Raw genomic sequence first — 23,294 nt, 5'->3', positions numbered from 1 at the left:
CTGATAAAAAATATGGCGTGGATATGCGCATCTTAAATTTCACCAAAATTTTCTCGGCACATTTCGCGAGTCTCTACATCGTTTTTTACAATGATGACGTTCACCGACTACTGAAACAAAAACAATATAATTGAAACAAAAACAACACGTTGTCCCTTAGCGTTTTTCTCTAGACACGCCATTGTGGGATCATATAGAATAGGCAGAAAACTTTCTTGCTCGTATCACATTCTATCAACCCAGTGTATGTAGCGAACAAGAAATCATTTCTTCAGGAAATGTTGATTCTTCATATAGCACGTGCTTTTACCGGAAATCACTTCAGTAAGAAAATTATTGACAAAGAGCCTTTCCCGATTCAATTTAAAGAAAAGTCAACATTACCTTTCCCACAAATGCGCAAACACTAAGAGAATTGTTATAACAAAAGGAGAGCAGAGGGGGGGGGGGGGGGCACTGGAGGCACGAGCCCCCCAATATTTTCATTAATTATAAGGAAATAACCAGTAGGTGTGTGGCTTTGCCCCCCCCCCCCCCCCAAATATTTTCTTAATGTTTCTCGTATCGTGCTCCCCCCCCCCAATCTTACGTGGCCTGCTAAGGTGGGGGTGCAATTTGGTCGACAGTCAGAACTTATTGATATTTTTGTGTGTTTTCTACTGTCTGTGCCTGTGAATTCAAGGTGATATTTTGTGTGTTTTCTATTGTCTGTGGCTGTGGATTCAAGGTGGTGGGTAACGAAATGAGAGGGAGGGGGGTGAGGGTGGGCAAAGGGTTGTTTTTGGGGGCAGGGACAATGGTATCAACCACCTCTCTTATGGCTCTGACTCTGGTATTAAGCATGTCTTCGAGAGGATGAAAGGCTTCAACGTGAATGTTTAAACAACTTTCGAGGCAAGGGTTTCGGGGCATATTTAATAATATTATCAATGTGTTTTTTACTACTACTCAAACGCAAATAGAGGTCCAATCAATTCATTCGTAATCTACCTGCACTGTTACTTGCCCAAAACTAAGAAGACACTATCTTAAAAAAATGCAGTTAACCTTTGGAAGAAGTGCATTTTTCTTCTTATTAAGAAGAGCAGCTTTTCGATTATTTCAGAAAATTCGAAAGCCACAAAGAACTTACACTGCGTATCCAAAAAGAAAGGCAAATACCATTGAAATACACTCAACAGTAAAATAAATACTTGGAGGGAATTGTGTGAGCCTTTAAGGTCGTAGAAATCCTGTTAAATAATTTGTTCATAAAGATTCGAGGGACGGGTTTTGTCTCATATTATTTTTTTTCGTCTCTTCTTGTGGTTACAGTTTCCTATGATATTTGGGCGCCATCTTGAATGAAGCACGGATTCTTAAATCCAAAACGACGCCACAGGATGCTGCGATAAAATGGTGTCTTGGGTAAGCTCGCTGACCGGACTACCGACTGCTCGCATCTTTCGCCTAAAAAAAAAATATATGAATAAAACGAAGAAATTTATCATTATCAAAATGATGATCATTAGTAGCACTATTTTGAATTTTGTTCAGGTCATTGAGTTTAGGGTATTGAGATGTTCGTTTTTATATGCCTACGTGTTCAATCAAATAATTAGGAAAAATAAAAGATTCCGGCTTTGCCTGTTTATGGTAGCAGGGATTCACGGCATTCACGGTTCATATTTCTTTATATGAAACCTTTGTTCAATTTGATATTTTTTAATTTTTATAGATTTTCAATCTTTTAGGGTTGTATTAGATGAGACGGGGAAGGTGTCGTTTTGCATAGATCGTATAAGCATTAGACAAACGACTGTATTAGAAAAGTTTGAACAACAAAAAGGGCTTTGAAGGCCTTTTTTGAAGGCAGCGAAAGCCGAAACATTACCCAAATGTGGGTAGCTATATGCATTTTGTAAATTGACAGCCTCAAGACAAAAAAAGCTTTAAAAAGTCGCAAAAAGGTCGCCAAATGTTGAATATTTAAAAGATTTATTTTTAAAAACAAAAACAAAGCATGCAAATTCTGCTTTTATGACCAAGTCATGCTCGGTAACCGCAACTGTATTTATATGGTCCAACCATAAATTTTAGAACTTAATTTATTACAGTAAACTGTGGATTGTTTCTTTATATATTTTATCAATGAAACCCCGTGATACCTTGACACCAACATATGGTCACATGACGTGAGGTGGACTCCACTCAGACCGGCCTGGGCTCTAGCGAGTGTGATGGTGTGAGACCTTTGTGGTTGTTCTCGTCGACTCTAATGACAACACTCACAATCAGTGGTCACGTGATCATAGCGTTTGAGCCACGTGATCATAGCATGGTGGCACGTGATCATGATGTGAGGGGATGTGTCTGTGTATGTATGCCACGTATAATCATAACATGGAACCCACGTGATTATGACTGAGTGGCACGTATTCACGACGAGAGAGTTACGTGATTATCAACGTGATCATAACGTGGGGACCAAGAGCTTATCACATGGATGGCACGTGATCACGTGTATCGTACACTCTTTTTTCACAAGAAATATGTTACGAACATGTCGAGGCTGAGATATATCAGTAAATTGTTTTTTTTTTTAGTGTATTCAACATCTTGTTTTACGACTTAACACATTAGTGTTCCTGGCGACGAAGCTCTATTTAGAAACCAAAAAAAAACTTTATAAAGTTCTTCCAACCATTACAAAGAATATAGTTTGAATAACACCACAACTGGACATAAAAACGAGTTTAGCATTGAATAGGCTGAATACAAGCACGCTAGACGACACAAACCCTGAATCTGGAGAACTGTTTTCACTAAGGAGAAACAAAGTCTGGTTAAAAAATGAAATGTTGGCACAATCATGCGTATTAACAATACTTCATATTTCTATATCTGAAATTTTTGAAGAACATCGTTATAAAAATGAATGCTCAGCCTCAACTGAAAATTAGACGTTTTACATAAAAAGAGTGTAGATCCATATGCCTTTAAATAATGTAAGACTAGTATGGACATCTTTGACAAAATGGTCGAAAATGGCGATTCTGGTATATCAATGAATGAATGAACGAATGAAACGAATTAGCGAATGGAACTGTGGAGTAAAGTGATGAAGGAATCCACTGATTGATTGCACTGATGAATGAATGAGCTTATTAAACATCATCTCAATGCATTGGATTTATCAAGCGTTAATCAGTAAGGCTACAGGTTAGACACCTTTCCGTATTAAAGTTTATAAGGCTTCTCTGTTTACCATTATCAATGTTATGAAGAATATAGAGAAAAGTAATATAAGAAAGACGACAATAGATAATGAGTTACAGCTGATCATTCACATTATTATAGAGGTTAAATTTCCTTACAAATAATAGCAAATTAAATGCAACATGGTTACAAATGATTCAGAATATATTGGAATATCTTTTTTCAATATTAGCTCATGCAAAGTATACACATGCGATCGACTTGTGCATTCGAGTGGATATAAACCACAGGCAGCCCATGTCGCACTCAATTTACTTTTATTTGATTTTTACCTATATACACAGGACTTTGCAAAATGGTCCGGAGTTCGGCAAAACATCAAAGGAGCTTAGCTGCAATTAGCTTTTGTTTTGGCCAAAATCTAAACTGTTAGTCGGCCATTTTTAAAAGAGTCAACTCATCCTTCGTATAATACATTGCATTGTTAATGTTTTCATCAGCAGTAAATCCACATTTAGGATTATTTCTTGCAGTTTCTTGAGGATTTCAATTGTTTATAAAGTATCAGAAGATAAAACTCCAAAAACGGCCGCCAAAAGCAATGTATCGTGATTATAGATGATTTGACCCAAAATGAACTGTTGATTACATATGCATCTTGATAAAAAAAATGTACAACTTTGGACCAGCCTATATAACAAATGAAACAGATAATATATTTATACTATTACCCTAGCTATTTTTTGTGGATTATCACTGTGCGAGACTTAAAGCATAGAATAATGTTAAGTTGAAATTCTGTAATAAAAGCAACAGCGATGATGTAAAAAAGTGTGTTTCGTCCCAAAATCATCCCAGAATGCTGTTCGCTCATAAACTCGAACCCACCCCCCTCCGTGCAACGTAAGAAGGGTGAAAATACGCTTACTAGCTATACGACTTATTAATTAAAAATACACTAATTCCACAAATACTGTACATACATTATGGGTACCCTGTGTAATTTACTTCTTTCAAACCTACAATATATGAATACTCCTTATAATTTACACACTATGCAAGCTGGCAACGTGGGTACCCTGTGTAGTTTATCGTGTTTAAAGCTGGATACCCAATGTGATTTACACTGCGCAAGCTTACAGCATGGACACCCTGTGTGAATTACACTGCACAGTTCTACAACACGGTTACCATGTTCCTTTTGAAAGTATTAAGATGGGTACCCTGTGTACAAAACAATCAAAACAATCTGCACTACCCTTTGTGACCCGCACTATGGTTACCCTGTGTTTTTCATAGTCTTAGCTCTGGCTATACTTAGTAATCACACTCACCTTGAAACGTGGGTACCCTGTGCTATCTAGAGTTTGCACTGCAGCGTGGCAGGAACCGAGTCCCTTGCCCTTTTATATTATATACTATCCCTGCCTGATAGGTACCCTGTCTAATGGGTCGCCTTACTGCTCGCTGCATAGGTATTCCCACGAGGCTTGTAACGTGGGTAATCGAGGCTATGCTTCTGTACTATTGTCTTTCTAGACTGCTACACCTGTCCGTCCTCTTACAAACGAGATCCGTAAGTCTATATCTCTTTTCTTATAATACAAATACTCTATAGCTTTATCTAAATTGATAGAATACGTATTAATAACGACACTCTTATTTAACGCGATAAATAGTAGCAAACATAGACCTAAAATTCCTTGTTGCGCTGCGAATTCTTAACAAACAACACATGGAAACGCGACTTCAAAGAACGGTGGAAACGCGATTTTAGAGACAGGTGGAGACGCGACTTTAGAGACCAGTGGACTCTGCCGTACTAACGACACTCTTATTAGCGCGATCAATAGTAGCAAACATAGACCTGGAATTCCTTGTAACACTCCATCGTCTGAAGGTCTGAACGGAGCGGTATCCACAGCGACAGAGCTTGATAAAGCCGCGCCGGAACTGCTCACTGAATATGCAGTAAAGGATTGGGTTGATGCAGCTATTGGCGTACACAAGCACATGCGAGTAGGATAACAGGATCCAGAAGAATCTGGAATGAGAAATAATAAAATAATCAATTCTGGCGCATTTTGCAACAAATCCGAGATACTAACAAGATGCTACCGATGTTGTTCCACGATAACTGCCTAGACTGCTACACCTGTCCGTCCTCTTACAAACGAGATCCGTAAGTCTATATCTCTTTTCTTATAATACAAATACTCTATAGCTTTATCTAAATTGATAGAATACGTATTAATAACGACACTCTTATTAAACGCGATAAATAGTAGCAAACATAGACCTAAAATCCGAGATACTAACAAGATGCTACCGATGTTGTTCCACGATAACTGCCTAGTACGAAGCCAAGAAGTAATGAATAGCGTTTTCAGGGACGATTCAGGATTTCAAAATGGGGAGTGGGTGATGGCCGGGTAGACGGCTTACAACTGATCCAGTGGTTCTTTGTAGGTCACTGAATTGGATTTGTCGCGTCAGCAAAGTCAAGCAGGCAAAGGCATTTATTTTCTTCAAACAAATATTTTTTTTACTCAAAAAGGGGGGGGGGGGGGGGTGGATACCCACCCAATCCATCCCCCTGTATCCGCCCCTGCTTTTATAACTGCAGTCTTAGGTATCGTATGGAAAAAGGATAGTATTTGACACGATCCTACAATAAGAAATGACCAACTTAATGGCGGCCCGCGTACACAGCAGGACCCTGCGTATCATCCTGTGTGCGCGACAAATGCTTCAGAGTATATCAGAAGGTAATAGACCGCCTTCACGATATTGCGCGCGCATCCAAAATGTTACAGACTGGCGGGCCCTTGCTGATCTAAAATGGCGCACGAGCTGGACTCTACAGGTGAAGCTATCGAAAATTCTGTCAAAGTGCTTCTTTCAAGGAATTTTGGAGTCGATTTCCTCTTCGTTTGCGTTTTGGATCATCTGTGGCCCGCTAGTCTGTGGCATTCTGGATGCTCTCGCAAGAGCATCAAAGATGACGTTAGAATGGTGATTATACAGGACCGTAGCAGGGAGTGGGGCACTGGGGCACGTGCCCCCCTTCAATATTTTGAAAAAAATAAAATAAAATTCCCAGTAGAAGCGTGGCTGTGCCCCCCCAATATTTTTTAATGTTTCTGTATCGTGCCCCCCCCAATATTTCGAGGCTAGCTACGGCCCTGTTAAAACCACGAAAAGTGAGGGTTACATTGACTAGTGAGGGTCATTCTAAGGCCATGATGAAGATGCTGTTGTTGTTGTTATTGTTGTTGTTGATGATGATGATGATGATGATGATGATGATGATTCATTGGTATTCTCACCTGGACTGACTAACATCGCCAAACTCTAACCACATCATTGACACATGATAGGGTAAAAAGCACACAAAGTAAGCGGCAACAACCACTATGAGCATGCGCACCACCTTCCCCTTAGCTTGTGCCACCTGTCAACATTAGGAAATAGATGAGAAATATTTCAGTGAAGGCCAATTACTTGGCCTTAAGCGTCCTATCATGTCAAACAAAGAATAGCCTACTAATAGGCGTTTGTTGGTGTTTCCGCGACGAAAACCCCGCTTTCCCGTGTTTTGGACGCCATCTTGGAATTATGGCCGAGAGCGAGCTTTTGCTCTCGCATCCAGCTCGCGCGCGGCCATAAAACCAAGATGGCCCCCAAACGGGAAAGCGGGGTTTTCGTCGCGGTAACACCAACAAACTCCTACTAGTAGGCTAAACAAAGAATTCATTTCCATCGGTTTCCAAGAGGGTAATTTTCAATAAAAAATCGTCAAATTTCATTCGTATGGATGTTTATTTTGATGTTTTCCTTAAATAATATAGTCGAATAAAATCTGACCAGGCAGCAAGAAGGAGTTAAAACGAGAGAGTTAAAATGTATCATTCTAGCAAAAACGTGGTCTCTCATTGAATTCTCCTCAATCCATTAATGATTTACATATTATGTGAATAAGGAGAGTCTCTATTTCAAGCACTTACCCTGAACCCTTCTGAATCATCCCCTTTGTGTGCCGCTTGCTCCAGTTTGTAGACTACTATGGCGTACCACGTGGCCATGAGGGGTAACGGCACGGCGTACGTGACTATAAACGTCGCCGTGGAATAAATCTAGATAGAAGGAGATAACCAGTGGTTATGACGTGGAGAATATAAAGAAGTGTTTTTTTAAATGGTCTAATAGAGCCTGAGGCGAGCGCGCGGGAAACCTGTGATGTTATATAAAATACCAGGGCCTGGGCCTATTTTTAAAATGGTGGCCTTCAAAACCTTAGTAAACAAGAATTCCTTTTGTAAAAGTTTAGACGTAAATTCTTGACGTAGTTCTATGGCGACAAACAAGCGAAAAAAAAAACTTTTTGGTTTCTTTCACAACCCGCTTAAACAGCAAATGGAGAATCTCATCCACAGCAGTTGGTAGAAGAAGGACATATACATTGGTCCACGCATAAGAGTGGGGAAGGGGGGACGGTAAGTTCTGTTCTGACGGTGAGTTCTTAACGTTCTGTTTACGGTATCTCTTAGGGTATGGGCACTGTCGAGGTCTCTACTCGACTCCATTCACGTAATTTGAATAGCTGGGAGCCCCCTCCCCCCACCCCCTCAGGATGCGGCGCTCTGCCGTACTCACCCTTCTATAGAGAGGACTTGGCCACCCATACTCGTCACAAATGGGTTTGCCAAAACCAGGAAAAAGACGCACATCCAAGACAGCCACGAGGGGTAAGCCCATGACCCCCGCCATCACCCACACTGACGCAATAATGAACTTGACCTTAGAAACGCTGATGCGGGCTTCGTATGGGTACGCTATAGACCGGAAGCGATCTGGAGATAACAACATGTCACTTTATTAGATACCTGCTTTAAAGAGAGTTTTTAAAAGTCTTAATTTTTTATCCTAGAAAAATACTGAAGGTGTTGGAAACGATCTATTTCCATCGGTTTATTTGGAAAGATTTTATCACACAATTTGTCCTAATAGCAATAGCAATAGCAATAGCAATAGCAAAAGCAATAGCAATAGCAATAGCAATAGCAAAAGCAATAGCAATAGCAATTGCGATAGCGATAGTGATAGCGATAGAGCAACAGCAACAGCAATAACAATAAGAGCTTTAGAACATTACATGGCATTTATGTAAAGGTTGTTGGATCGCCCCTTTAAAAGGACACTTACCGAAGCTGATAGCAGATAGGGTTGCAACAGATGCCATCACAGCCATAGCTTGCGCTGGGAGAATCGTCTTACACATGACTCGACCGAAAGGCCAGTACTTAAGCTCCGCGTAGGTCAAAGTGAAGGGTATACACAACAAGCCAACACACAAGTCCGCAATAGACAGGTTACATATCAAATATCCCGTCACTGTTGAGAAGGAAAATGCATAACTGGTCGTGTTAGAAGAGCTATTGGAGGCATTAGCCCAATGAGGTCATGATGAAGATTAAAAATGTCCGCAAAAGACAGGTTACATATCAAATATCCCTTCAATGTTGAGAGGGAAAATGCATAACTGGTCGTGTTAGAAGAGCTATTGGATGCATTAGCCCAATGAGGTCATGATGAAGGGTAAAAATGTCCGCAATAGACAGATTACATATCAAATATCCCTTCAATGTTGAGAGGGAAAATGTATAACTGGTCGTGTATGAAGAGTTATTGGAGGCATTAGCCCAATAAAGTCACGACGAAGGGTAAGAAAGTCCGCAATAGACAGGTTACATATCAAATATCCCTTCAATATTGAGAGGGAAAATGCATAACTGGTCGTGTTAGAAGAGCTATTGGAGGCATTAGCCCAATGAGGTCATGATGAAGGGTAAAAATGTCCGCAATAGACAGGTTACATATCAAATATCCCTTCAATATTGAGAGGGAAAATGCATAACTGGTCGTGTTAGAAGAGCTATTGGATGCATTAGCCCAATGAGGTCATGATGAAGGGTAAAAATGTCCGCAATAGACAGATTACATATCAAATATCCCTTCAATGTTGAGAGGGAAAATGCATAACTGGTCGTGTATGAAGAGTTATTGGAGGCATTAGCCCAATAAAGTCACGACGAAGGGTAAGAAAGTCCGCAATAGACAGGTTACATATCCAATCCCGTCAATGTTGAGAGGGAAAATGCATAACCGGTCGTGTTAGAAGAGCTATTGGAGGCATTAGCCCAATGAGGTCATGATGAAGGGTAAAAATGTCCGCAATAGACAGGTTACATATCAAATATCCCTTCAATATTGAGAGGGAAAATGCATAACTGGTCATGTTAGAAGAGTTATTGGAGGCATTAGCCCATGACGTCATGATGAAGGGTAAAAATGTCCGCAATAGACAGGTTACATATCCAATCCCGTCACTGTTGAGGAGGAAAATGCATAACTGGTCGTGTTAGAAGAGCTTTTGGAGGCATTAGCACATGAGGTCATGACGGAGGGTAAAAATGTCCGCAAAAGACAGGTTACATATCAAATCTCGTCACTGTTGAGAGAAAAAAATGCATAACTGGTCGTGTTAGAAGAGTTATAGAGGTATTAGCCTAATGAGGTCAGGCTGAAGAAGCCGCAGAAGAGTACTGGGAATTACTGAGCGGGTTTTGCGTCCGCTATATGCGGGTTACGTACCAAACATCCAGAGAGAAAAGGCACAACTGCGGTTACTTTATAAACAGTACTTTGTAAGAAAAGTATCACGAAAATTACGATGTTATGGTGTACATAGACGACACAAAACATTCAATACCGACAATAAAGCTCAATTTGCTTGCCCGTTCTCAACAATATGAAATACTTTGAACTTATTGGGTCGACAATTTACTGGGTCAATTGAATAAATTGAAAACTGTCGTCGAGCAGTTTATGTAGAGTGGGTTGGATTTTGCAGCTTTTGAAGCGGAGTGAGCAGGGGTGGATCTAGCTTTCGCTAAGGGGGGGGGGGTGGCAAGCAAAGGGGGAGGGGAAAGTTTTTTGTTACAATGGCTTTCTGGCAGCCCAAGGAGGAAGGGGGGGGGGGGGGGTTAAACCCCTACCCTCTCCCTAGATCCTCTACTGGTGAGCATTACACGAGTTTTATCATGCGGGGAAAGCTTAGCCTGTGCGTACTGATTATAGAAAAAAAAGTTACGTCCAATGCCTGAATGAATGAATCAATGACGTATACTTTGAGACATATCAATGTCACTAAACAGTAAACAAGATGCATGAATTAATCGATGGCAAGTTATGTTTAAAGATAATGTATAATCAATAACATATTATCATAGTCACTATTACTTTTTGCAATACAAAGAGAGGTATGCATTTATCCTCGTGCTTTAAATAAATAGCTTACAGCAGAATGCGAAAGGCTAAGACAAATCTATAAAAAACATTAGCTACATCCGGGTTATTCTGCTTTGTAATGCACAAAAGGTTTACTTATCAGCAAGACACGTACAATTATTGGGTTAGGAATATGAAAGCATAATGACCTGCTAAGCTTTTAAACTTATTTAGCAGAGAGATTTATCTAGTTATTTGATCATTCTTACACGCTTAAGGAGTTCCAAGGTTACTGGAAGCTCTTGCACATTTGCTCAGGTTTTAAGGGTACAGGTATGTGTTGCCATGGCAATGTTGTGTGTGTGTGTGTGGGGGAAGTGTTCGAAAATGACGTCAAGTTTTTGAAAGCAAAAAAATTGGTCGTACATCAGTCTTATGAAAAAAAAATCTGCCTAGTAGTTTTCAAAAATTTTAAAACCGGCATACGTGAAATTGTTCTACCTAGCAGATAATTGGTTATGCATTCACTGCAACTCGAAGCATAAGTTTTTAGGAGTTTGAGGCTGTTCCCAACGACCCTATGCCCTAGACCCACTTATTATATCGCTCCTGACACTTTTATCCATATATCGTGAGTATTTTAATTTATAACAACGATTGCTAGTAGAACATTAGGAGCAAACAGGAAAAACGGCCATGAAAGCGTGCTATTGGCGTTTGCCACTCGGAAGACTTCCCTTGGTGACCTTCGGCACGAAATCAAATAATGCACTTGGTGATTCACAAATCCCAAAATACGATAAACGGATTGATGCGAGTTGCAACCACTTCTGCATTTAGCAGCAATAGTGAAATCATTACTTATCCAAATCTGATTAAGGTATAAGGGAGCGCTAATCGCGATAAAGCATCGCCACTAGCGAATAGCCCGCATACAAGTCATTCCAAGAAGTCTGTCACAAATTCTAACTCGAAGGGGGTTTCATAGTAGAAACCCACTAAAATGTGTCAGCCGCCATTTTGTCATCTTTTTAAAATAACAATTGCAAGACAGCATTCCAGGCTGTAAGGTAGATGCTGCTATATTTCATATTGAAGTATTAAACTTTTCTTGGAATTTCATTCTGTGCCTGACTAAGGCTATTTAAACGTTTGAATGTGTAGATCCAGAAAATACCCATACCCCTCATGGAGGGGGTCGGAGGTATAAAAATAGTTTAATCAAGTTTTAGACTAATATGCTTATAAGATCTGTGCATTATCAAAAGGTTAGTCTAAAAAGCAACTTAGTTGAACTAGCAACGTTAAGAGCTTGCAAGGGTACTTTTTCTTTTAATGGAGCTCAGACAGGATCCTGGCGGAGTATGATATTTTCCTCAAAAAGCTCTTGAACTCACACCGAGTTACACTCAATGTCATTGATAAATCTAATCGCTAAAGTAAGCTAGAAGTAAGCTGGAGGGGGTTTTATAAAGGTCAGTGAACTGTTTTTGAGCTGAAAAAGGGACTGACGCTATTGTTGATCCGCCCCTCAACCTTTACAGACTCGGAGCGCAGTCTAAGAAAATAAAGCATCTACACTAATAAGCTCCTTACTACATAAATCTCTCCACCAAAGATGTTAGCTCTTGTTTAATGCTTTAATCAAAATGTTACGCTTCTTATTACGATTGTCAAATACGGAAGCAACTAACAATATTCACCAAAGAAATAAAACCAGAGTTCTAAATGGCGATATCACCATATATGGTCATAACATATCCATATATGGTAATTGATATAAGCATGCAAAGGCTGTTTGCATACCTGGGTTATAAAGAGTGTCTCGTCCCGGTAATATTACCGTGAATCGGCCTTTTGACTTGGGACGCGCTACAACAGAAAATAAGCCTTCATGAACGCCCTTTCTCCGCACAAAACACTCATAGACACTCATCGCACAAGCTTAACGGAAATTGTATTCCTATGTTTAGAAACTCAAAGGAAAACTTATATTTGAGGTACTGGAGAGTTCGTTTGTATTTTCGTAAAAAGTGCGAGGATATAATTTCTTTTCATAATATATATAATAGATATAATTTATTTATCTTGCTTTGAGAAGGTCACCATCACAACAACCGTCATCATCATCGTCATCATCATCGTCATTACCTTAATCGTTATCCTCCTTATCATAATCAGAAAAATCATCCTCCTTCAACTGTCATCGTCATCATTACCATATTCATGACTTAAGATCATAGTTTGAGAAGGTCACCATTACAACAACCGTCATAATCACCATCATCATCATCATCGTCATCATCACCAACACCATCATCATCATCATCATAATCATCATCGTTATCACCATTACCATCATCGTTATCCTCTCTATCATAATCATAATGACCATCAATACCACCTTCAACTGTCATCGTCATCACCATTATTACCATATTTATGACTATCATCATCAACACACCAATGCAATCATCATAATCATTACAATTACCGGAACCACCACCAACTGTTGTTATCGTCATCACGATGGCGGCAGCAAAGTAGCGACAGCTGGAAGCGATCGAAAAATTCAGACGAATTGAAGTGGGCCATGTCTGACATTTTAAAATTACTTTCCACTCGATCACGCTGCCCTAACAGTTGCCGTCTTCGTTGAAGGCTTTCATATGGTTTCCATATGACTACACTGTATCGCACACGATCGCAGCTAATTTGACTGTACAATTGCGACCAATCCTAAAGACGTTCCCATATGATCGCACACGCACAACAATCACACCGAATCGCAGGACGAGTTCTCGTATGATCGCACACAATCGCAGCTAATTTGATCGTTCAATTGCAACCAATCGCATAGCGGTTCCGATATGAATACACACGCACAACAATCGCACCGAATCGCAGGGCGAGTTTTCATATGATCGTACACGATCGCCTTAGAGCCTGCGATTGATTGCAGTGATATGGAAATCCAGCCTTTACATAACATGTCATTTTTTTCTTATTTGATAAAATTCCATAGCGCATAAAAAATAAAAAAATGACATTGCGCGACGCGCTCGCATGCTTATAGCTGGAATGGCCTATTTTTGAAAGTATCCTAACAGCACAGCTGAACACAGTCTGCTGCCTTTACTTAATTCTTGCCTTTTTTGCGCATAGAGATATCAAAGCAGCCTTTTATCCACCTGTTCTATATTCCAACTTATTTCTCAATGACCTCGAATTAATTTTACGATTAGGATTTTGTGGTCCATCACATGAATAAATGCACACACTTCTGAAGTAACCGATCAAACTACACCTATTTCAAATAAACGTTGTCAGTGCAAATGGCGAATGGCAATTGGCAAATGGCTGTTATAGGACCATTCACTTCTTAGGGTGTAATTAATTGTAAGAATAAAGATGATAAGTCAGGGGCGGTGGAGCGGTCCCATAAGTAGGGGGGTGGGCGAAAGTTGGGGGGGGGGGGGGGAGGGGGCAGTGGTTTCAGGTGGAGGGGTGGTTTGTGGTTTCAGATTTTAAACTGTTCAACAAATTTGTCCTCGGTTGCATAATATACCGCTTGAAACCCGTTTTAACCCGTGGGTTAAAAAAAACGTTCATATATTCATAATTCATAATTAAATAAATGACATTGAATGGTGTTGATATGTTTTTCTGACTTTGCCTTTTGCATTTTTTTCTTGTTGTTTAGAATGATTAGGTGACGTCACTGTACGTTGTCGTCAAGCTTCACATTTCTTGCCTTCATACATTCAAAAATATGTTTCGCTAAGCGCCGATTTACGTTTTCATTCGGGCTCAATCCCATAATTCTGACGAAATTATTTTCTATGTTGGCATTGATAACTGCATTGTTGTTGACATTGATACCTGCATGCGTTTTAAGGAATTCCAGTAAATCATCCCGATCATTTTTATAGGCCCGACATTCTAACAGAAAATGCTCTTCATCCTCCACTTTTCCTGTCTGGCATACTAAGCATTTTCTTTCGTTAGGTTTTTGATATGGCTTTTCCTACTTCCAGTTTCAATTGCTAGCTTATGATTGCTTAGCCTGAATTCAGTAAGGGCAATCCTACTTTCAAGAGTGGGGGGGGGGGGGGGCGGGGGGCTGCCCCCCCCTTTCCCTGTAAGTAGTATTATCGAATAAATTATCCACATGTTTTCTACAGTCAGTAGAAATAATTTGACAAGTTTCATGGTATTTTTTGATAGAAGAAGTGCCATTTGACAATGGCCATTTACCGTTTGCACTGAAAACGTTTATTAAAATAGGTGTATCTGTTTTATGTCCAAAGCTGATATAATGTTATGGAATTTTGAAAGTCTTAATTTATACAATTAGATTCTTGGTTGACTTTAATACGCTGCTGCAGTTTTCAATAGTCTGCGAACTCTCACCGACCATTTCCAAAAGCTTAAATCATCCTCTCATTTCCATCCTTGACGATTTTTTATTAGCCAGCGCTAAAATGGTTTCTAATCACGCAACCTCTACCTAACCAATGAAAGACCACCGAATGCAATTGAAGTTGAATGACAGGAACCAGAAAGCATTTTGGCAGTTGAATTATTGTCGAGAGAAAGTTGCAGTAAAAGAATGTTATATAAATTCTCACGAAGGTTTCTTCGAAGAACGACTGATTACTTGCATGTTTATATTTTGGAAAGTGTTTGCAACCCTAACTTAGATGTTGCCCAGACAGGTGCCTTCTTCAAATGTGTGCTAAAACTAGACTGGATAAACTTCATGATAATTAAGGAAGTCAAACTGAGACACAATTGAATAAATCAATCGAATAAGCCGCCGTACGTGCTTAAAGGGCATAAGCAAACTGATATTCGTTTGAGAGAGTCCGCGATTTTCTAAGTACTTTCTTCCTTACTGCACAGGCGTACTGTGTGAATAAGCACGAGCTCAGTTAGTGGGTGATAATTAAATACCGGGGGGGAGGGGGGGGGTAGCGTTCTAGCGACCCTAGCGTTCTAAATTTTCATAGGTCTCCCGCGTGCTCGTCCCAGGCTCTTTTAGACCATTTAGAAAAACAACAGCCATTGATAGATATGATCAATTTCTGCACGCAAAAAAAAAAAAAAAAAAAAAAACACTTTTATTCGAAATCCTTCCTTTTTGCAACGTGTAAGAATAAAAACAAAGTCTATCTGGAATATCCAATGTTTCGGGCATGCGTGCTGGCATGATTAGAAACCAGGCCGATTAATTTATGATTCAGCATTCTTTATCCTATTCTAAATTTGACTTTAATTTAAATTTGTTATTGTTATTATAATAATTATTATTATTATTATCCCATCAATTTATCCATGTTAGATCATTCACCGGCACATGTGTTTGAGCGCAGGTACACACACACAAAAACGACTTAAAAGAAGAAATAATAATAATTAGAGAGCGAACCATCTGCGCTATCTCCTCGCCACTTACAACTACACGTATCAAGTTTTGATGTTGTCAAGTTAACGATGTATCGGCTTAGAATGGTTTATCCCCTAATTTGTAAGTCATAACAACAAGGATTATCTAAGGGTTACGAATGACGAAAGCTCCAGAACACGTAAGAATGGCGTCTTTTCAAGCCTAAAAAATCGGAACGTGCTTGAAATGATACCACATTTATTCGATGACGCGATTCTTGATAACAGGCTTGTTCTACCAGGTTACGCAAATAGAACGGCGATTTTGGTGACGTAAAATAAACATTGCGGCCTTGCATGCCGTACAGGCCACACGTTAAAATCGCCTTTCATCGGTTTTAAACTAAAAATTATTAACCAATGAAGACACATGGAAAATATTATCGACTTTGATTCGACATTTCCTCTTTAGAACATTACATATCATATTTTGGAAGTTTTTTTTTGTCATTTTTATCGTCCTGTACACAGTTCTATGTTATTGTACTCAGTTCTAGGACGATAAAAATGATAAAAAAGGTCCCAAAATATGGTAGGTAATGGTCTAAAGAGGAATTGTCCAAGCGGGCTGGAAAAAAGACGGTTTTTCAAAACTGCTTTATACAACACACTCTTTCTGAGGGGGAGGGGTGGGGGGGTGCGCAAACCGCAAAACACTTGGCAGCATGCCAGGCGGTTACCATGGAAACATGGTCCCCCCTTCTTGGCCCCTGGGAATGGTATTTTCTTAAAAATGCGCATACCCTACAACCCGAGCCCCCTACCCCTACCCCCAGCGAATTCTCGCTAGCCTCCTGCATGAGTGCACCAATACCGAAATACTGCGAGCAAATCGACGGATAACTTCCTAAGAAATAACGATGCACAACTAGAACAAGCAGAAGAAAAAGTTATCTTTTTTGAAGCAGACACTCAGACAGACATCTCCTAGGAGGGTCATTTGCGACTTGTGATAAAGAAGAGCCCCAACCCCACCCCCAGGGATATACGTCGTATTTTTTTAGGATGTAAATTTGGAGCCTTGGGTATCTTTTAGGTGTGAAAATGAGAATGCCCAGATTTTATTTTAATTTGGTATCCTTTAGGGTGCTCATATCAAGAAAATTTAGCCAAAACTTTTTTCCCAGACGGGTCACTTCCATATAACTAATATATTCCTTATTTGGAAAACATGTATGATTCGTGTCATTTTTAATGCTGCCGTACCGCAGGTGCTTCGCAAACTTTATGAATTGTATTCAAAAGAGAAAAACAGTGACTGTGACCATCTTTAGTCAATAGAGAAAACCTTCTGAGAAAAAAACTAAAATTGCTTGGTACCAGACCCCTAAAACGACAACGTTTTCTTCATATGATTATAGCCATCGCTAATCTAATTTGTAGCTCATGAAAGAAAGCGTTAGAAAGTGTTAGATATTTTAGATCACTAACCAGCCCAGCGAAAAAACCACACAACCCACGGAACCATAATAAATAGCGAGCTCAACAATGATCTGTTTGTTTAGCCTGCCTATTCGACCTCAAGAAACGTTCCAGTTACACTCAGTTTTGTTATGATGCAAAGGAGTGCCGAATGACTATGCTTATACAAATCAGTGAGGAACCAGAAGAATCTGATGAATTTCTTCCATTAGAGACAGTTTTAAACGTTTTTATTACAAATTATTAACGTTTGTTTGGGGTATCTTTCATGCCTAACCAAGCCCACTTAAGTATCTTTTAGGTTTGTTTAAAAAAAATCCCGATGATGATCCCCGTCCGTTTGATATCGGAGGGTGTGTGTGTGTGTGGGGGGGGGGGGGGGGGGGGGGGGGGGGATTGAGGCCCGCGGCGGACGGATGTTACTAAAACGAGAAACGGGGAACAGGGAGCGGGGAACAGGAAACGAGTGATCAGCGGCTATCGACAAATCCAAGATGGCGTCCTTCTGTGCTGTCAAAAAAGCAACACCAAAACGTTTTCTTTCTATTCCGGGTAAGCATTTATACATGATAACAAAATATAATAAAATATAATATAATATAATATAATATATGAAATAAAAAAGATGTCGGTTCTGATAATTCTAACAGCCCACATTCCGGCAATACTACAGCAGACTGGAAACACTCGAAAACAAAAACGCAATAAATTAGTCAATAGAAACAATACAAACACGCTCGTTAAAAATTCTTAATAATTTTCTGTTGGTCAACGCATTAAACCATTTATTTGATAAAAAAGTGCAAAATAAAAAAATATTAGAAAACTGTATGTACTTATTCTTACTTCAAGAAGGCAAAAATATATTAACAGAAATGGGTCAAGTATGTACTAAACAGAGCATGCTTTCAAGTGTGTGGCTTACTGTTTAGGAATGAACCAGGTATAAATCAGATCCCTGTTCCCTGTTCCCCGCTCCCCGTTCCCCGTTTTAGTAACATCCGCGGCGGACTCTTACAATTGCGTCTGAAAATCAGTCTTTCAGAGTTTTGAGAGACTATTTGAACCCTTTGCATGGTACCATCGGCACATGCTAGAGGGTGTAGAGCCTGGGGCGAGGGTGCAGCATAATGGTAGAAAAATGAACTATTATCTTATGGAGGTCACAGATTGCTTTAATAGCAATACATCATTGCTTAGCGTTGTCTTTGGATACGTAAGTTTACATAGGAAACGATAATTTAGTTTAATGAGTTTTTTTAGACCATTTTATGTATCAAGATCTTTCCCCTTAGATCCGATCATTAAAAAGCCCCTTCCTCGACGCCATCAGATAGAAAAACAGATGAGCTTCCTTCATATTGAAATTATTTTTCATGACATCCCCCTCTTGTTTAGTATGCCTGAGGCAAGAACACCACAAGGTCATTACCACCGGTTTGCCCCAGTAGCAGACAATGAATAACAAGTTTATGGTATCAGTTTCGCTATCTTTCATCGGTGTTAAAAATGAATAGCCCAGCCAAAGTGAGAGCTAATACGCACAAGACGACTGAAGAAAATACGTGAGTGTACTTTAACACCAATTTTGCGCTGGGTCTCATCAATAAATTTAAGAATAAAGACAATTCACAAAGTAAAACATGGTATATCTCTCGTACACTTTGTTTCTAGACCTATTCCCAGGCGTGTCAGGGGGGGGGGGGGGGGGACAGGAGTGTCACTCCCTCACCGACTTGGCCGCAAAAACGTGTGTCATTTCTTATTTAAGAATCATCAAATAATATGCTTTTTCCATATGTTACCTATTAATACTGCACACACCCCACAGACAATACTCCGCTTGATCCCCTCACTAACATCGTGTTTGTGTCAATAGCAGGGAGGATTTTGTAACTCCACCGAAAATTCCCTTGAATAAAAAAGTACACGAGAAACAGACTTCTAATACTTGTTTAAGATTCGTTGTACTTTTGTCTGAAGCAAGCCAAAAGAAGGCTCGAGACCCAGAGGTCTTCACTGTCGCTCCCAAATGTCGAAGAAAGACAGACCATCGAGTATGAGACAGAATCTGCCAAGATACTCAGAACTACGTGAGATCGAGAGTGTTGTCTTTGCATGGTTGCCTTACAAAAGGAAATAATAATCGTGTTTTAATTTCTATTGTGAAACTGTTTAAATTCCCCAAGACTGTGAGCGCCCAAGAACAGCAAGCTACCATTAAAACATTGCATGTGAATCACACTGGCGGAAGCGGATGCTTTCGAGATAGTCATTTACTGCTATTTAGGAGGACTGCCTGGTTGGGAATCCTTGAATAAATGTTTTGTTTTAGTAGAAAAACGTCTGAAAGATTTGCCGTAACCTCTAAGTTTCCGGATTACCGCGTCTTAAAACCACACAAATTATTAAAAAAAAACTATTAAAAACCTATGTATTGAGATGCACTATGTGATATTTGCAGCAACGCATACCTTAATTCTTTTCGATATTGAATATTTCATAAAGCAAATTTCTGATAGTAATTTTTCCTATGTCTTGAGTAAGTATCAGAATTAATCAAGTCTTTGGAAAATTGGTTTTGAAAAAGTAATCACTTTCAAGCCAGGGGCTCGTTATAAAGATAAAAATGGTAGAAAGACACTGAACAGCAAACAACGAAACTAGTAACGTATTTATAAAAAGGGGGTTTAATGAATGGAAACGAGGAATGATATTAAAAAAAGGTTCCCACACCAAAAAAATATAATATAGTAAAATGTATGGAAACATAGAAAATGAAACCACAAATCCATTAGGCGGTTATGCGAAATAAATCAGAGATATGTGTAATTGTGTTAATATTTGTTTAGTAAACATTTTATCAAAATGTTGTTGATGGCACGTTTTTAATTCTCTAAAGAAATCTGCTACAATATTATAATATTACAATATATCTGATTTCTAGCATCCCATGTTTTGAAAGCAAAAGGGACACAGAGATATATTTTGTAATATTTACTGATATTTATAGGATATATTTTGGTGTTGTCGAGATTATTTATACTGATACCAGTAGCAAATTAAACTCTGTAATTTATAAATTTATACTCTAATAAAATCCATTATTCTTTTAGGTTTAATGTTTTTAATCTATATTATTACAGTCCACTGAATGCTTGCATTGTTAAAGATGGTTTTGGTTTAGGCAAAGGCTCGCATTTAGCTAACAAAACTATATCATAGTTTTACTAAATAATGCGGTGTGCGCCTATTAATATCATATTTTGTAAATCTTTTCTAGATAGCTAGCAAGGCTAAGTCATCTTTATAAACGTTCCTTCAAATGTGAATTGCGGTTAATATATTTTTTATATTGCCTCTGCATAGTTAACAGATTAGAATCGCTAAAACCATTTTCCCAAATTGTGCTTTACTTCAGTTTTTCTTTACAAAGCTTTAAGAGCTATATTAATAGTTTAGACCGTTCTTTCAATTTGCGATTTATTGAATTTTAATTATATTTCCTAAGAGTCTTCAAATCTTCCCCCCAAAATCGCGCAATTTTTCGCTCTGACAAAGGGTAAATGCTCGTAAACGTAGGCAAAACTACTTTGTTTTCTAACCAGGCACATTTTACGACCTCATCCGAGCCCATGTAGATTGATTTTCCGGTTCCTCACAAATGATGGTTAATATTTTATTTTGCTTGATTGTAGTCTGATGTGCAATAAACAACCGTCTGTGTTAGCACATAGTACAGACAAGCGCTAGTCGAATGCTACAGTATTTAATTGCACTAATACCAGTGTTGAGAGACTGCTAACTTTCATCTGTGGTAAATTAAACTAACGATCTTCGATAATAACATTCATACGCGAGCTATGCCGATGGAAGTTGTCAGACAGGTCTTCAACCCATATCTATGTCGATAAACATAACTCAAAAGGACCCTTACATTAAATTTTCTACCAATATTTCGTCAAGATCTCTACCTGCGCTAATTGATTAATAAAAGAGGCATTGTTCTTTTATTGAAATTACCACCAAATAATAACAGAAATTCCACGGTGATGAGGTGTAGTGACAAAATGGTGTTGAATTTATGGCAATTTTGACACTTTAATGTTGCCACCTTTTTCAGCAGCAGATTTGACGAGGTTTATTATTAAGTAAATGCCGAGTTCAGGACTCAAACCAAACACTGTTTTAACCTTTTCCAGCCGCGCGTGCACGAACCTAAAACTTGACCCAAGGTTAGGAATAAACTCTGGAGAATCGTTTAGTAAAATCCGGCTGACAGTGGATAATCATTCGATTTTTCTTATCCAGAATTACACCCTGAAGCTCTTCCTTCTGTCCTTGATCATTCCATATAATTAGGACTTAAATTGAATTAAAAAAAACAAGGATAAACCCCATACAAAAATGCACAGCTCATTTACTGTTTTATCTCGAAAGTAGATTTCCTGTGAATGTCGGGGTTGTAATCCATGAAAGTAGAATGTATTGCTTGTCATTTATTTAGTTGAGGAGAGTAAGGGCATATAGGTGCTACCACTTAGAGAGGGTTATCAACCATATTTTGACAGGCTTCCTCTGTGGTCTTCCTACCAGGAGAGCAAATACAGAATAAATGTGCTTTTAGATAAACTAGGCGGGCAATGATGACCGCTGTAGAAATTCACTTAGGTTTATAATTAATTTTATTGCATCGTTTTGTTTGTTCGCACTTGTGGTCGCGCTCTCGAGAAACAATTATCAATTGACAAAGAAAAAAAAAGAAATCCTTCTCTAAAAGTGACCTATATACTTAATGTAATAAATTATTTCCACAAATCAAATTACCTCATGTTCGTGCCTCTTGGAACGCGACGGAAAAGAGATTTAAACTAAATTTGCAATTAAGAAAACTCCTTGTTAAACAGTTGAGGGGATCACGCATGACAAAAGAAATAAGCAAACTTTGATGTCGATTTGGAATTTAAAGACGAACGGGGATTACAAAGTTCATAGTAGAATTGCGTCTAAATATTTCTGCCCTCACTTACCCGAGTGTAACTCTCTCGTCTTGATAACTAGCACAATAACGAAGATATTCCCCAGTACTGTTAAAGAGAATATAACCGCGTAAAGCACGAGTCGAAAAACATGCGATGCCTCCGGTTCCGCGGCTCCCCAGTTTGCAGCCGCTCCGGTCGTATTGGTGAAGTTTTCCATTGCTTGATTTACGCTGCAGTTTCTTTTATGAAATCAAATGCGGTCAAATGCGGCAGAATTCCAGGTCTCTCTTCCTTGCTTGTTCTTCTCTTGACCGCGTCCAGGTTCTAATGCACTCGCCGCCGCGAGACCGCTCTCAAACCGCTTTTATAACGTTCAGATAAAGTCTCAATGGGGAGTTCGATAAATTTCGTTTGTACTCACTGCTTGTATCTGTGTAATGGATCTATTCACCCGTGTTTACCTTCTCAATAAATCCAAAACCCCAAATGCGGAAACTAGGAACCAATCAATTGGGAACACTTTTCAGCCAATGCTTCCGTAGATCTGTAGCAGCGATAAATTGCAATCTAATAACCGAAGAGCAACTTGCCTCCCAGCTGATGGTTCGAGTTGGTCGGGCGGGCTAATTTACTACACTCTTTAACACACTCGTGTAGAAAATAATGTAAAAATGTCTCGCATACTTTATGCGGGAGCTTTTAACGTCTTGACGTACAGCCCTTTGGTTTCTAGATTCTCAACCCACCAATGATGGACTCCAAATGAAGTCTAGTAGACTTGGCTAAGTACCATCAATAAGGGATAAAAATATCTCCAGGACTCGAGCGTGTCTATCATCGCCGGTGCGTAATTCATAGGTTCTGTTAGAATTTATCCGTGCAGGAATGTGTCACATTACATTTATAGCGTGCATCACAGAAACAAACACTCCCCTACATAACCGAAGAATTATT

The 23,294-nt window shown here is 39.2% G+C and overlaps 1 protein-coding gene across 3 annotated transcripts; it reads right to left on the bottom strand.

Annotated features, from left to right (window-relative positions):
* Window positions 1–901: 901 nt before the first annotated feature.
* Window positions 902–23,294, bottom strand: LOC5511389 (RYamide receptor). Of its 3 annotated transcripts, XM_048722550.1 has the most exons (9): window positions 22,389–23,294; window positions 12,295–12,360; window positions 8,404–8,592; window positions 7,855–8,051; window positions 7,206–7,334; window positions 6,528–6,652; window positions 5,066–5,242; window positions 2,148–2,254; window positions 902–1,449 (listed from the first exon to the last, which is right to left on the bottom strand). In XM_048722550.1, exons 1-8 carry the CDS (start codon window positions 22,555–22,557, stop codon window positions 2,191–2,193), a joined length of 1,116 nt encoding a protein of 371 aa, XP_048578507.1. In that variant the 5' UTR covers window positions 22,558–23,294; the 3' UTR covers window positions 902–1,449; window positions 2,148–2,190. The 3 variants fall into 3 exon arrangements, with proteins under 3 accessions (XP_048578507.1, XP_048578506.1, XP_001631779.2); XM_048722549.1 differs by lacking the exon at window positions 2,148–2,254 and having other exon boundaries at window positions 22,389–23,293; XM_001631729.3 differs by lacking the exons at window positions 2,148–2,254; window positions 12,295–12,360 and having other exon boundaries at window positions 22,389–23,290.

This window comes from Nematostella vectensis, chromosome 15 (genome assembly GCF_932526225.1).
Source record: "Nematostella vectensis chromosome 15, jaNemVect1.1, whole genome shotgun sequence".
In the NCBI taxonomy this organism is placed as follows: Eukaryota; Metazoa; Cnidaria; class Anthozoa; order Actiniaria; family Edwardsiidae; genus Nematostella; species Nematostella vectensis.
This window is presented reverse-complemented; position numbering and strand designations above follow the sequence as displayed.